The sequence below is a fragment of the Neolamprologus multifasciatus genome, chromosome 9 (assembly GCF_963576455.1).
Source record: "Neolamprologus multifasciatus chromosome 9, fNeoMul1.2, whole genome shotgun sequence".
NCBI classification, from domain to species: Eukaryota; Metazoa; Chordata; class Actinopteri; order Cichliformes; family Cichlidae; genus Neolamprologus; species Neolamprologus multifasciatus.
In genome coordinates, this window is record NC_140447.1 from 549,729 (window position 1) to 565,489 (window position 15,761).

The 15,761-nt window shown below is 41.5% G+C and overlaps 2 protein-coding genes across 7 annotated transcripts in view; both read right to left on the bottom strand.

The window, feature by feature from the left end:
- Nucleotides 1-1,967: 1,967 nt before the first annotated feature.
- Nucleotides 1,968-10,207, bottom strand: LOC146510730 (uncharacterized). Of its 5 annotated transcripts, XM_085172291.1 has the most exons (5): nt 9,902-10,200; nt 8,431-8,615; nt 8,064-8,301; nt 7,798-7,937; nt 1,972-5,519 (listed from the first exon to the last, which is right to left on the bottom strand). In XM_085172291.1, the coding sequence occupies exons 2-5, from the start codon at nt 8,532-8,534 to the stop codon at nt 4,361-4,363; spliced, it is 1,641 nt and encodes a 546-aa protein (XP_085028417.1). In that variant the 5' UTR covers nt 8,535-8,615; nt 9,902-10,200; the 3' UTR covers nt 1,972-4,360. The 5 variants fall into 5 exon arrangements, with proteins under 5 accessions (XP_085028418.1, XP_085028419.1, XP_085028417.1 ...); XM_085172292.1 differs by having other exon boundaries at nt 1,968-5,519; nt 8,064-8,298; nt 8,431-10,207; XM_085172293.1 differs by having other exon boundaries at nt 1,971-5,519; nt 7,798-7,957; nt 8,102-8,301; nt 8,431-10,201.
- Nucleotides 10,208-13,705: 3,498 nt separating this feature from the next.
- Nucleotides 13,706-15,761, bottom strand: part of l3mbtl4 (L3MBTL histone methyl-lysine binding protein 4) — a 28,887-nt gene continuing 26,831 nt past the window's right edge. For both annotated transcript variants that reach the window (XM_085172946.1, XM_085172945.1), the window contains one exon: nt 13,706-15,749. In XM_085172946.1, coding sequence (XP_085029072.1) covers nt 15,567-15,749 — 183 coding nt within the window. In that variant the 3' untranslated portion in view covers nt 13,706-15,566. The remainder of the gene's footprint in view (nt 15,750-15,761) is intronic.

The window sequence follows — 15,761 nt, forward strand, 5'->3', positions numbered from 1 at the left end:
TGGTGTTGTGCCAAAAAGTGATTGTCTGCCAAAAACTGATTTCCAATGTTTCTGTGTATTTTTTCTGTGTAATATCTTTACGTATGTTCGTAAATACACTTTGGTGAATAGGGTTTACAAAGGGGTTATATAGAGAATTAAAAAATTATCAGTTTTTCAAGTATCTTTACAACTCTGTGTTATTGTACTTACGTTATAACCAATCTGGGTCCTTTATCCCCACTTAAAATATTTTTACAGAACTATTGTAATATTTGCTGCCATTTCTGCTGTCCTCTTGGCCCACTTACTCTTACAAAAGACATTTTTAATGTTAATGAGATTTTTTTTAACTGCATAAATAAAGGTTATATAAAAGTCGCTGCCAAAAACTGATTGCGGCTTCTACCTTGTTATACGAATGTTTGTGGCTCAAGATGACTTTATATCATCCATAAATGGTAAATGGTCTGTATTTATATAGCGCTTTACTAGTCCCTAAGGACCCCAAGGCGCTTTACATATCCAGTCATTCACCCATTCACACACTGGTGATGGTAAGCTACAATGTAACCACAGCCACCCTGGTGCGCACTGACAGAGGCGAGGCTGCCGGACACTGGCGCCACCGGGCCCTCTGACCACCACCACCAGTAGGCAACAGGTGAAGTGTCTTGCCCAAGGACACAACGACCGAGACTGTCCAAGCCGGGGCTCGAACCAGCAACCTTCCAATTACAAGGCGAACTCCCAACTCTTGAGCCACGATCGCCCTAAATATTATTAATGGGCCCACCAATGAAAATATGATTTTCATAGAATAATAATTGTCACCTACTGCATATTCCCTGTTACCACTAGATGGCGCCATAAGTGTTGGGTTTATATGGCTCCAAGAGACTTGTTTGCATGTCTCATAACATTACATGACATCGCACAATATGAGACACATAGATGAAGCATAGTGTCAGAGCTGCTTGTGTAGAACATTTATAGATGGTGCTACAGAGCCAGTTTGCAACACTAATAAATAAGTCCCGTAAAAATTTAAAGCCTATTCACCTTGAAGGTGTGTGCCAAGTCTCATGGTTTTTAAAGCTTTCCAAGCCCCTGAAAAGTAAGTTTCTGTTTCACAGTGTGCTCTTGGGTGAAAACTCTGAAAGGTCTGAAGTGTATTCAGACTGCTTTTGAGGTGGATGCAGTTAACATGGGTGGAGAACTCTTTCTTTTTAATCGTACAAACTGTTTCCCAAATTGTCTTTTCCATTGCTGCTGTTCAGCAATCCAGTCTTCCAACTTCAAGGACGAACCTGTTTGACACGTAGGGGTGGCTGTAGCGCAGGAGGTAGAGCAGGTCACCTACTGATCAGAAGGTTGGTGGTTTGATCCCTGGTTTCTCCAGTCTGCATATCAAATATCTTTGACATGCAGACTGGAGAAATCCAAGACATCCAAGTTGCTCTCCGATGCATCCATTGGAGTGTGAATGTAGTTAGTAAAAGCTGTAAGTATAGAGCAAGTGCTTGTGAGAATGAGTGTGATTGGGTGAATGTGGCATGTTGTATAGAGCGCTTTGAGTACTCTGGGAGAGTAGATCAGTCCATTTACACTTGTAATGTTAATTTGGACCCAGATTTTAAATCAGATCAACTGTGTAATCTTGTTATTTTTCATCTGTTTATCAGAGTCTGAGTTGTTGCTGTTGTCAATTTGAATATTGAAATCACCTGAAATAATACCATCAAATTTTATTGCAGTTTTGGAAAGAAATCCAACCATTTCCTCCAGGGAAGAAATGTCTCAGCTCCTGGGAATGATATACAGCAGGAGAATTCATTGCCAACCTTGGTGATGAATTGTTTTTTTTAAGGCTGTAGGACATAAGGGCCTGAATGAGGTTGAATTTTAAATCCTCCTTCTCACATACAAAGGTCTCAATGATTATTCCAATGAAGTTATAATAGAACCATTTTATCCCAATAGAGCAATCTCAAAATGTAGTAATTGTGATACCTAGAGTTTCTAAAAGTAGACTGGAGGAAGATCTTCACTTATCAGGCCCCTCTCTTGTGGAACCAGTTCCCAGTTCTAGGCTGGGAGACAGACACTCTTGACTTTCATGCTTAAGTTTCCTTGTGATAAAGCTTATTGTTAGGGTTTGTCTGTGAATGATCCATTTTTAAAGCTTGTTAAGCTATTATATGCTCAGGTTTCTCAGCCTTATTTCATGCAATGAGCAAACATTTTAACTTCACTTCTTTTTTTCTCTACAGTTGAATTTGAATTCATTTTCTTCATCAGTGTTCCATAGTTTGCATTTTGTCCTTGTTTTCTCTGTGCTCTTCTTTTTTTCACTCCTGTGTATGCCCAGGAGGGAAAAAATATTCAGCTTATTTTACATTATTTTACCCAGTATCATGGCAAAACATTGATATGCCGCTCCATTGGGTCCGTTTATATACATGCAGAAGTTGCAGTAAATTGCATTACCAGCAGAGGGGGATATTTTATTTCATGAACATGAAAATAATCAGGAAAGTGTTTAAACAGACATTATTAGCAGATTTACATGTAAATACATATTAGCCACTTAGCTTAACTGTTTCTGGCGATTAAGGACACTTTCTTGCTCACTAGCAACTTCTCGCTTTTAAATATATTATCTCCCCTTGCTGGTACTACAGCTTCTACATGCATATCCATTTCACACTTTGCCTCCAAACCATGAAAGGAACAAGTTGGACTGGCGTGTGTAATATATGCTTTGCTGTGATATTGGGTTTTGTAGCCAGGGTGTACCTCAAACATACGTTACGTACATCCAACATTGAGCATTACATGTTAGCTCAATGTTAGCCTTAAGCATTAAGGCTTATCTTCTGCCAGATGGATGTTTATCTATTGCTCACCATTAGCCGTCTATTCCACTTCACATTGCGGAGAAATTGGCTGCAGTTGAGGTGAATGTGCAGAAGGGAGACCTTGCATCTAGTCCTCTGTAAATAGAAATTAACTATACTAGAGCTAAATGGCTAAAAAAATATGCATCATATCCAGAACAATATCTTAGTTTTTACAGTTATTTGTCCTTAACAACAACAACAAAAAACCAAACAGAGAAATGAAACAACTTTAGTTGTTTTATTTTGAACTGGCAAACACCAACATGTTGACAGACCAGAGCTGGAAAATCTGGGGCTCACTGTCTTTGGTTCTACCTGCTGAACAACACACATGACTGGTAATCCCAAGTTTAAAAAAATTAGCAATAAATACATTCAAAGATGAAAAAGGTTTAACATAATGTGCTTTATTTTCAGTGATATTGTGCTTAGATTAAACTTAAGTTAAGTAGGTTAGATTTTCAGTGGAAGACTCCATGAAGCTACAACTTTGTAGTTTAGAATCAGTCAAATCTAAGAAGTCATGCTTCGTCTCGGCAAGTCAACAACAACTGGAAAAAGTGAGTACATTTCTTTTTAGGTTAACATGTACACTTGATAGCAAGTAATGAACCCAGCTTACACGTATTCCAGGGTACAAATGATAAACTAATAGAAATAACTAAAGACATTGGGCATCCTCCCAACAATTTAAATTAAGGTTTTGTAGTGAGATTGCTTAATGCTGACTTATCCTGATTCATTTTGATATGCAGTCAAAACTAACTCACAGCAAAGGTCGTAGAAACAAAATGTGAAACTCATTACAGTGAGTAACTTATATGAACAACAGGTATGTGTTACCTGTACATTTTTTACTTCAAGCAATTTTCCATAATACTGACAAAAACTGAAGCTATTTTACAGAAGTGCACTGCATTCACAAAAATAAAAATAATACAGGTCTTCTGGAAATAACATCGAACCTCCTACACAAAACACTTACATTCAGCTTGACTTCAGATTCCTCAGGATATCATTACCTGGGCATCCATAATAATAACCAGCATGAAAAGGCTGAGGCACAAACACTTTGGTGGATACAGTGCTCTTCTGTAGTTATGTGGTCATGTACTAATGCAGAAGACTAAAGTGATGGATGAGTCTGCACTTCTTCATTTGGAACCCAGAATACCGTACATTGAAAGTCATCCCACACATTTTCCAGATGATGGCTAATATCCCCTTATTTGAGAGCTACCACATTAACACGGAAACATTTTGTTGCACATACTGTGCCGGCAAAAGATTCAATACAAACTTTTCCAGTGAGAGTTTAGAGAGCTGAGCCACACAGCTAAACAGCAGGTTCTTGAATATTGTGCTGTTGCTTCTCTGGAAGACTCCTTATTGCTAATTCAGAAACCAGCAGAGCCACATTCGCGCAACATTTCGACGTCTTCACACAATCAGTGTTTACACAGTCCTTGAATGTGGCCCTAATGTTTCTCGCTCATATACTGAGTTGTGCTGTCAGTCTCTGAGTCAAGTCCTGATTGGTCTTTCTTCTGCGTCAGACCAGAATATTTCTGTGAGATCATCCTCAGCTTCTCCTTGTTAGAGTACTTTCTTTGTGATTTCACTTCCTCTGACATTTGATGCCTGCCCTGTGATATCACTTTGTGTGATGATGGGGAACATGGATCGTTGTCTCTGTGTTTTAATTTGCTATAACCTGTGATGATGATGCTGGTCGACAGGCTGTGTCTCCTGCAGGGCGGCAGTGGTGTGGATGAAAATGAGGAGAGGGACAGGTGGGAGGGGGTGAGGGAGGAAGAGGAGAGGAGGAGCAGGGCCTGGGAGCCTTCCGGTGCTTCCTTGTAGAGGCCGGAGGAGCTGCAAGAAGCTGTTATTGAATCCTGAAGGGGTCTATTTAGGGGAGGACTAGAATAGCGCTGAGGAGGTGAGGGGCATCCATAACCCTCCTCCCCTGGTTTGTCGTCTCCTCTGTCCCTCCTCTGCTGGTCCTCTTCTCCTTTGTCCCCTCTCCAGCCCTGGTTGGTCCTGGCTCGAGCCGAGTGCCTTCTCTGCAGCGCAGGGGGTTTTGGGCGGCGCAGAGGTAAGGTGAAAGAGCTTAGCATGTTCTTTGTGGTCCAGCAGGTGGAGGGGTGGGTGGGGCTAAAACTTTGGGGGAGGGAAAGTCTCTGCGAGGAAGAGGGAGGAGGAGCATCTGTTTGTTCCTGGTATATACTGAAGACTGCGTGTCCTCCTCCATCATTGCCCCAACCTTCCCCTGCTCCTTTACTGCTGCCAGGTTGCATGGTTAACAGCCCACCTCCCACCCCACTGTCTCCCACACCTTCTCCTCCCCCCTTTCTGTTTATCAGGGAGTCAGGGTATGCCCTGGGTTTGGCCTCCAGGCTCTTTGATTGGATATAGTTAACAATGCTGTTGGGGGGATTGGCTGAGCAGGAGGAAGTGTTGGGTTTCCGGAGGCTGTGGAGGTCAATAACCGTGGAATAAATGTCCCTCAGGTTTATGACTTTTGTCTTCTTGTCACGGTTTTCATGCAGAACAGCATTGGCACAGATGAAGAGGAAAATGCCAATCCCCATGATGAGTGGGCCAAAGACCTTCAGTCTATCAGAGTACAAATACCTGCAGAGACAATCAGAAAACAGACCAATCCTTAGGAGAGCTACTTAAACACCCTGAAGTACTTTTAGGACCATGCTGAGTTTTAGAAATTCCAAATAGACTGCTAAAGCTCACTAGTATGAACTTTAATCTCCTACAGCACAGTCAAGAAGCATTCATACAAGAAGAAATTAGCTATTGATCTAACATAATGAAATGTTTATGATGAATGAAATAGCCATTGGTGGCATGTGTGCAGTACTGATTACAGTATTGAGCGGGGATGAAAAACCTATCGAGGATGTTAAAGAAATGTATGAACATAACAGCAGACTATACACTATGTGGACATCTACAGAAAACCCATTCCTTGAAGCTTATAGCACAGTTTTTGTGCTCAGGAAGTTTGGAATTTTGCAGTTATTTGAGTCAACAGAATATTGGCAATGAACTATGCCCCACAGCACTTGGCACTTGCATTACGTAACTTCATGTGGACTGCCGCTCGGTGGCTGGGTGCTTGTGGTTCCTGAGCACTTCCACTTTGCAATAATGCCATTGATTGTGGAATATGTTGGCGGAAGGAATTGAAGGAATTTCCCCAACTGACCTGTTGCAAATGTTTCATCTTCTTACAATACTATGCTTGAATCCAGTGAATTTCGGAAACAATGTCCCCTTTTTTCACAAAGAAGATTGCTGGGTGCTTGATTTTTAATACTTGTGCCATTGGGACTGACAACACCTGAATTTAAAGGTTTGGGGCCACATCTTCTCTATATGCAAAGCAGTCCTGAGCAGTGTTGGGAAGGTTACTTTTAAAATGTTAGATTACAGAATACATGCCCCAAAATGTATTCTGTAACGTATTCCGTTACGTTACTCAATGAGAGTAACGTATTCTGAATACTTTGGATTACTTAATATATTATCATGCTGTTTACAACTACATGAATGTACTATTGCTGTGATTTATTACTGTTACTGAAGGTCCGCGGCTCCGAACCGTAGTAAAGGGACCTCTGGCTAATACGGTGGGTTCTGTGTCGGGCTCGTAGCCGAAAACTAGCTTTACTTTGTTGTCTGGGTCAACTTTGCTAGCGAGAGACACAGAGAGGCGTTGAAAGGCTGCTCCAACAGAACTTATTGTTTTCGGAGGAAAACACGAACACGGTGTACAGTCGAGTCTTAATAGCTTACTTACAACTGGGCTCGTCAGGCTCTCTTCTTGGCTGCAGTGGTTATTATTATATTTACATGCTTCCAGCTCCCGTTTCTGCTCGATGACAGCTCGTACTTTTCCTTTTTCTCCCTCCCTCGCTCACAGACACATAACGTGTATGGCAGTCCATTCTCCCTGCAGCACGGACTACACTGCCTATGATGCTACATTCTTTAGAGCTATACCTGTAGCATTCTGCCTATTAGCTTAGCACAACAACAACAAAAAGGCCTCTCTCACCCAGGAAACACAGAGAGAGAGAGCGTCACCCTGTAACCATGGCAACCGTAACGCTGCCGCCTGGAACAACAGAACGTAGCTGTCAAACAAAACCCAAACAGTCCTGACCCGCCACAATATGAAACAGGGAAGTACCGCCGTGTAATCCATTTATTTCAACAAAGTAACTGTATTCTAAATACCACCTTTTTAAACGGTAACTGTAACGGAATACAGTTACTCATATTTTGTATTTTAAATACGTAACGGCGGTACATGTATTCCGTTACTCCACAACACTGGTCGTGAGGCAGTGAATTCTTCCATATTTGCACAGGGCTTTAGAGTAGGAACTAAACGTCTTTCAAAGCAATTTCAATTTCCTACGGAGACTCTGACGAGATTATAACGGGCATCTCTATGTCACCTCCTCAAAGACGTGTAGAACCACGTAAAGTCCTGTTAAAACCCTTTTAGAATCACCCAAGAACTTTTAGAGGCAAAACAGCCTTCAAAAAAGAACCTCTCTGTTAACCACTAATAATAATAAAAAATAATCATTTTTATTTGTTGTTTCCTTTTAAAGCATCTATGGTCACCTTACAGCACAAAATCAACAACAACATTAATTAAAACCACTGTAGGATTTACGATCCATAATGTGAACAAGTGGGTTGTGAGCTGTGACTTGAACTGTGTAATAGAGTCTAACTGATTGCAGTGACATGGTATGAATGTTACCCTACTATCTCATCCACAATATGAAGAGATATTTCCCCTGCAAGTCCAGAACTTCCCAAAGGGCCTTTACAGCTGTTCTGGCAGCCTCGGCTAAAGCAGACAGGCTAGTTTGTTTACCTGTCCAGAAAGTCCTGTAGAAAACCTTGTGAAAGATGTCTGGTCGTCCCATTTATGGTTTCTGTCTGGTTAAAACCATCATCGCTTCCTCCGTTATCCCGCACGTCATCTGATTGCAGTACACCTTCTCTCACTTCTCGCTGGAAACAGTCAGACAGATGTTCAACTTGGCTTAAGATAAGAAACACTTCATGACAAAATGTGAAAAACGACTGCATTACAACAGTCAAAATATGAAAACCACCTTTGCCCAGTAAAATACACACAGTGTCAGTGGTGTAGTGTCTCACTTGGGCATCAGCAGGTGTTGGGGTGTCTGAGGAGACAGAAGCCATGGCGGTGCCCTCCTGTGGCTGAGAGCTGAAGAACAATCCATCACGAGGCCAATAGCCCAGAGCTGCCATGACCACACCCACAACCAGAACCAGAATGCCAAGTGCAGCCACGAGACCCGAGACTGAACACAACTTCAGCTTCCCCTTTACCACCACTACCTCGCTCCTCCTAGGGTTTGGGAGGCGGGGACACTGGTTAATTGCGTCATCGTATCACTAACCCCCAGGTGTATCGAAAAACACACACAGCCAGGTTACATCACCTCTGAATGCGTGTCTATTTGTGAGTGTGCATTACCTCTTCTTCTTCTTCTTTTTCTTCTGTGCGTGTGGTTTATGTGGTCTGGATAGCGAGTCCTGTCGGCGTGCGTTGATTCTCAGCAATCCACCTGTTGCGATCATCACCACCCACCAATCAGATGGTGGCCCAGCAGGTTAAGCCCCGCTGACCTCTATCTCAGCTGGACTGTGTCACACCAAGTTCTTGTCAGAGAGACACAGAGTGTCAGATAAAGAGATGTGTTATGATATCACACGCTGCCTGTGTTGTTTGGAGGGACAGACATAAACTAGTTTAATTCTGTTCATCTGGACGTAGCGTTTTCTGGGATCCTTGGGGTGGACCAATTTTTGAATGGTACTCATGGCCATTGATCAGTGGGTTTTGATCAATGGTCATGAGACTTTGCATAATTATGATTAAGGAACTGACCTCACAGCCCATTGTTCCTTCAGTGGGCTGGTTTCAGTCATTATGCAAATGTACTGTTTATAAGATTGAAACCTGCAGTCAGCTGAGACTGAAGAAGTCACTTGGATGAGTGACGAAACGTTTCTCCCACAAAACGCTACGTCCAGATGAACAGAATCAACTTTTGGAGATTTATTTTCCTGGATGATTGAGAATGCATCAAGACATTAACTAGTTTAATATCAGTTCTGTTCATCTGTGCACAATCGATACTGAAACTCAGCAAACAGTACAAAGTTTGGTATTCTTAAATGAGTTTTCACCACTAATATTCTCGTAGTGACAGACAGTGATGGATATTAAACCCATTCGCCTGTTCAATTTTTTATCTAGAGTGCAGGAACTACACCTCCCAGCATGCACCGCTGCTCCATAGCAGAACCTTTACACCGTGTGATTGACTCTCCAAATTCTGACTCCTACACCCAGCCATACTAATACTGAAGGCAAATACTGGCTGCTACATGTTACTGTCTAATAATGATACAGATCAATATGAATGATACCTACTGATGAGTGCTATCAAATCAGTACTGTTCAACACCAATCAGTAACAATTTGTTCTTAATAAACGAATCTATTGTTGAAGGTAAAAACCATGAACACTGTTCTTTGTAATCACTACTACTGTGACATATGATCACTACTGCAGCAAATCAGTCACCACTTCAAAAATACAAATCAATAATCAATCAGTAAATATAACACTGATACATTTGATTTAATATTCGGACTGATCTGATCACACTGCTCAAGCCTTAACGAATCACTGCTTGTTACTAATCAATAACAAAACACACATATACACAAAAGGAGAACTCACACACAGCATAGCCCTACAGTATTGATCACTGGTGTTGAATATCAATTGAGCACTACCTGTCAGTACTGATCAGGGTTGGTTAGTTCACATAAATCAGTCATGAGAGCAAAACCGACACAGATAAGTACTGATCAGAAACACTGTGCAAACACTTAGATACACATAAAATAAAGCGTAAGGTGTGTTTGTTCTCACAGACACCGCCGCTGTCGGTTCTCCTGCGCTTCGTGCTGCTGCAGTCTCTAAATCTCTCTCATCGCCTCCTGCTATCATCTCTCCGGCTCTTTTCTCTCTCTCCCTCTGCTCCGCCCTCTCTCTGTTTCTGCAGTAATGCTAAGAGTCGTTGAATCTCCTCCCCCAAAGAACGAAAGGCACCGGGTAAGACAGGCACAGTGAGAGCGAGCGAGAGAGCACCAGAGAAACGAGTGCCAGTGTGTCACTGCCCTCCCTTCGTCTCTCGCTCACTCGCTCTCCTGCTGCTGTAATTCAGTCCATAAGTCGTTCATGGCACGAAACTTGATTAAATATCATCACAGCCAATTATAATTGTATAATTTTATGCAGTTATTACAATAACAACATATGTTGCTGTGTCTGGATGAATGCATGTGTATGTTTATGTACTTTAAACAAAGATTTTAGCAAATTCTATCAAATCAGTACTTAAATTATTTGTTACAATAAATGATCCTTATGTGCTGATAATATTACACTACTAGAGTCTCATTGCTTCAGCACAAACCATGGTTTGTTTTCTGTTGGGTATTTTTTCAGTTTATGGTCGTTGTCGCTGTCTCTGCTTCAGATGTTCTCTGTCAAGACGAAATAACGTTCTTAAATTAAAAAAAGTAAAGGAACACTTTTTTCATCAGTTTTAGCACCTTTGGTGTTTGGCATCAACAGGTGCACTAGAGGGGCAACAAGTTTTCACTAGTTTTGCATTTGGCCAAGGCCAGTGTCACTACTGGTAACACGAGGCGATATGTGGACCCTACAAAGAACAACAAGGTGGAAGTTCATCCAACTCCTCCAGGGTGGCACATCAATACGTGCCATTGCCAGAAGACTTGCTGTGTCTCCTAGCACGCTCTCAAGAGGAGATTGCAGGAGACGGGCAGTTCTGGGAGAGCTGGACTGGACCGTACAAGGGCCTTAACCCATCAACTAACAGTATCTGCTTTTTGTGCAAGGAGGAAAAGGACGAGCACAGCCAGAGCTACAAGATGACCTCTGAACAAAAAAATCAGGAACAGATCCATGAGGGTACTGTGGAGGCTGATTGGCAGAATTGGCACCCTGTGCTTTTCACACATAAGGGCAGGTTCACCTAGAGCACATGTTGCAGACTTGTAAGAGTCTGGAGAAGCCATGGAGCCACCCACAGGCTAGGTATTGGCACCCAGAGTCCCACTGTGTATCAAAAGGGAATACTTGGACCCATTGTGAGACCCTACACTGGCCAAGTGGGTCTCGGTTCCTCCTGGTGTACGACAATGCCTAGCCTTGTGGGCTGAGAGTATGAAGGCAGTTAGGAGGATGAAGAAATTGATACTGCTGACTGGCTCTTATACTCTCCTGACCTCTGGGACATTATGTTTCAGCTGACGTTGTCAGGTTGTGCCTCAGACTGTCCAGGAGCGCAGTGATGCCCTGGTCCAGATCTGAGAGGAGATCGCACAGGGCACCATCTGCCGTCTCAATAGGAGCACACCCCATACAAGCACATGGTGGACATACAAATTATTCTGTATTATTTTGAGTTTCAGCAATACAAATTTCAAATGATGTGGCACCCGAACACATTAAGGTTTTAAAGAATTAAAAATGACCACAACAAAGAATGGGAACCCAGGAAGCAAAGTCTTAACATTTGATTTGTTTTTATCACAGTCAAACTATACATACAGCAAATATATCCATATATCTGAACCTACAGCTACATACAGTAGTGGCATTAATATCAGCCCACTGCTGGAAACATGAAAATACCCACCTGGACCTGTTATAGTGTTAAATCTTAGGAAAGCTGTCAAGTAAACTAGAATTTGCAAACTCAAAGTGGATTTATGATTCTCTATTTTGAATGCTGGTTATTATTAATCTGGCCCATCCTGCTCGACATTCGGTATTTTCCCCTCTCTTTGTCTTGCTCTACCTTCCTCTATGCCTCTATGTTTGTAGCACACAAACCATGTCATTATGGCTACACCCATATTTACTGTATATATAACAAATTGCCTATGAAGTCTGTGGTTACTGCTGCAGTAACCACAGACTTCATGGACCCCCATCCATGTCCACTGTCAGCGACCATCTTTGAACAGAGGCGGTGGTTTACGACACCAACTGTCTGCCATCTATAATCCAGTTTTGAGATCCCATCCCTGACGCCTTAGCGCCCACTCACATCCTGGGCCATTTCACCTCAGGAAATCACATGATAGGGTGGGGCCAGGTTTCACCCGAAGCCTTGGCTGATTGTGACCTTTTCACACCTTCTTTTGTGTGATTAGGTAGAGGATCACTAAGGGGTCCATGACCTTCTTGGGGACACTACCATAGGGATTAAAATCTGGGACTCTCCACCAATTGCTCTTAAAACTGAAGAAGCTTCTTGGATTAGAGGTGAAACGTCTTCAAGGAAACTTAAAGAAGTCCAGACGCTTTTCTTTCCCAGCTCCTTAGACTATGATGACCTGGATGACTGAGAACCTTCACAGACGCTTCTATGAGTATTTACTGATCTACTGAGATGTAACACTGATGAAGCGCTAATGAATTAATACAGGCTAGGTATTGAGTGAAATATTATGGTCATTATTAATCAGAAGATTTAGGAATGCTACTGGAGCTGATGGGCAGTAATTAATAAATACACACAACACAAAATGCTTAGGGACTTAGATGGAAGAGAGGCTGGTAGTGAAGGAGGAAAGACTGAATCAGGAGGTTTTGAATCTTCTGGTTCTGGTTTTGCAACCACTGGAGTCTCTGGGTCAAGCTCTGCAAGGGACCGGCGTATCTGGGTCATCCCCTCACTGAGGACTTCTGCATAATCCCTCCCAGATAATTTGGCTATTCTTTTTAAGTCTGCCAAGTAAGTATTTGTCTTGGAACCTCTAACGATTAATAACGACCATAATATTTCACTCAATACCTAGCCTGTATTAATTCATTAGCGCTTCATCGGTGTTACTGAGAGTTTCCTAAACAACCATCAAGGTTGGCAGAGAATGGTCCAAAAAATAGAAAATTTCGATGTAGCACGCTTTGATGGGACTGTCGATGTGATTTGGCACTATGTAAATAAAATGGGTTATAATGCCCGTGAGATTTGCCACACTGCTTTTCCCAACTTTTGATGGAAAGGTCAGAAATTGGTTAAAAGTAAATCAGAGCTGCAGTCATATAATTAACGATACAATAAACCCACAGTTATTCATATTTTATCATTTTTTTGATGGATCTTGATCTTATTAACCTCTTCTTTGTATTTTTCTTTAGTTATGCATATTTATGATAGTGTGTGCAGAGAGGCACACATCACACACACTGTCTATAACACATAAAAACATTGGCTGGTCTGAAGAGTCTTGATTCCTGCTGCGATATTGGTTGGGTCAGAATTTGGCATAAATATGAAAAATGAACGACACACTTCGGGCACAGTTTAAACATCACAGCCTACTTGGGTACTGTTGCTGACCATGCCCATCCCTCCAGCTGTCAGAAGATAATGCATCATATCACAAACCTCAAATCAATTCATGATCTCCATAGTAACCAGATCTCAGCACCTTTGATATTTGGTATAATGGGAAAATTGTATCACACATGATCCTGAAGAAAGCCTAGTGTTTTCCTGTTCTTGCTGGATACAGGATTTAAGGAGCTCTACTCCTACATAGTCAATCAGTGAAAGATGACGAAAACGCAACTTGCTGAAATATATACTTTATGGGTTCTTCCTTGTGCAAATGAGAGATCACAGCACACAGACCAGATCAGAAGCTTTATTGGTCTCAACAAATACTGACAAACAGCAAAGAGAAGTTAGACAAAGACCCTAATATCAGCCCACTGTTGGAAACATGAAAATACCCGCCTGGACCTGTTACAGTGAAAACCTGAGGAAAGCTGTTGTGTAAACTAGAATTTGCAAACTCAAAGTGTGCAACAGACCACTGCAGGCCAGGATATGCTGATCCGAGTTAAGGTCTACAGCTCAGCTCCTGCCCCTGCTGCGCCATCACGGAGGAGAAGAGGTCAGAGAGAAGCGAGACGAACTGAAGTACAAATCTATAGATCTATGGTTACTCTAAAATAAAACTCTATACAAACACGGTAGATAACAAAACAGACTGTAACACGAGAGAATAAAATTATAAATATAGACTTTGCAATTATTCCAAAGTTAAAAAATTTCTTCTGAAAATTCAGAGTTATTGAACAGTTATTTTATTGATTGTTTAAGAGACGCAGCCAATTACACATTTCCACAACCTGACAGATCCCAGCAGAGGTGGCAGGATGATGTTAGAAGTTAACAAGATTAGTAATGTGATGAGGAGAGAGCACATAGTACTGTGATCATGGTAGAAATCTGGTGACTGATGAGGCCTGAATGAAAACTAAAACATTGACATGACAGAAGACAACGGTTTTGTCTCAGCATGGTGTTGCATCTCATCAAGACACTGCTAAGTCAAGAAGAAGTCTAATAAAGTTCACCCCAAAATCAAATGGACATGGACCTTTGGTCTCTACCCAGTTTTGGAGACCTATGCAAACATCTCCATGAATAATATCTGTTCATCAGTTTTACAAGTTCATGTAATTTTGGGACGTTTGATGATGTATTTTGTGTAAAACTATTTTAGAATGTTCATTTTTCTCATTTTTGAAATTCTAATGCGATTCTGTAATTAGAAGAGTTTTCTCATAACACTGTAATGATGTTTAAGATTTTCTAGGAATTACAGGTTTTGATTTTTACACACTCAACACAATGATGACACTCATGTTAATTATGGAAACCTTTTCAGTAAACCGGACTTTTGTCACTGTGAGACCGAAATGCAGTTGTGAATGTTTCAAATAAATGTCTGAATTTTTCTCCATGTGAGGAATAATTTCTGTCATGTTTTTAACTCTCTTTCGTGGAACCTGCTTTACTAAAATCAATGCAACATTGTTTGTTCACAGAACTCTTTTCTTACAATAAAAATCTGTTGATAACTTAAGTTTGCATTAGGACAAATAAAAGGACTTGACTCTGAGTAGCGCAGTCTGTTTAATGTTCTGAAGGCGCCTTTTTTAATTTGACATGTGTGTTTTGATTTTTTTCCCTGATATCTTAACATTACAAGTAAATATGATCAAATAAAGCAACTTGGATCAGATAACGGTGAAACTACTTCCCAGGACTGATTTACAGATAAAATAACAAAACGGAGAAATCTATCTCAAATCTATCTCTTTTTTTTGAACATCTCAGACAATCAACTGAGCACAACCATGTTTCCTGGCAGAACTGCCACTGCTGATCATACAAGTTGTAAGTCCCACTTAAAGCTTTGCCTCCAGTTTTTAGTTCACCTGAATAAAGCTGTGCCCCATCCAAAGGGCAGTTTCCCTAAGTGACGGTTGGTTGTTCTCACATGAAGTGATAATGATGGCAGTAACTGAATGTCGAAATGACGTCACAGGACCTGCCAACAGAAAGGTCACTGTAACGTCAAACAAATTCAGGTGACAACAGGATGGAAAACATGGCTCGTCCGGATCAGAGAATAAGGGGTAGATGCCATGGTAATGGGGTCTATCAGGTTTGGATTTGGTCAGTTACGAGCTGCAAATGTCAAGTATTGGTATGCTCAACATGTGATTGGCTCCTATCCTTAGCATGTGATCGGCTTCTGTCCTCAGCGTGTTTGAACATCAGGATGGAATTGTAGATCTTGAGAGCAGGACCGAGTTTGATTGACATAATCCGGATGATGTCCCGCTGGGTGAGCAGGAGGAAGGCGCGTCCATCAATTTGCTAGAACAGAAG

What these genes read in the sequence shown, in the direction of transcription:
- LOC146510730 (XM_085172291.1), bottom strand. Translation starts at nt 8,534, where the DNA reads ATGATCGCAACAGGTGGATTGCTGAGAATCAACGCACGCCGACAGGAC. An exon ending in GACACTACACCACTGACACT is followed by an intron (nt 7,938 to 8,063) that starts GTGTGTATTTTA and finishes GACTGTTTCCAG; the next exon opens with CGAGAAGTGAGAGAAGGTGT. An exon ending in CTACAGGACTTTCTGGACAG is followed by an intron (nt 5,520 to 7,797) that starts GTAAACAAACTA and finishes TTGTCTCTGCAG; the next exon opens with GTATTTGTACTCTGATAGAC.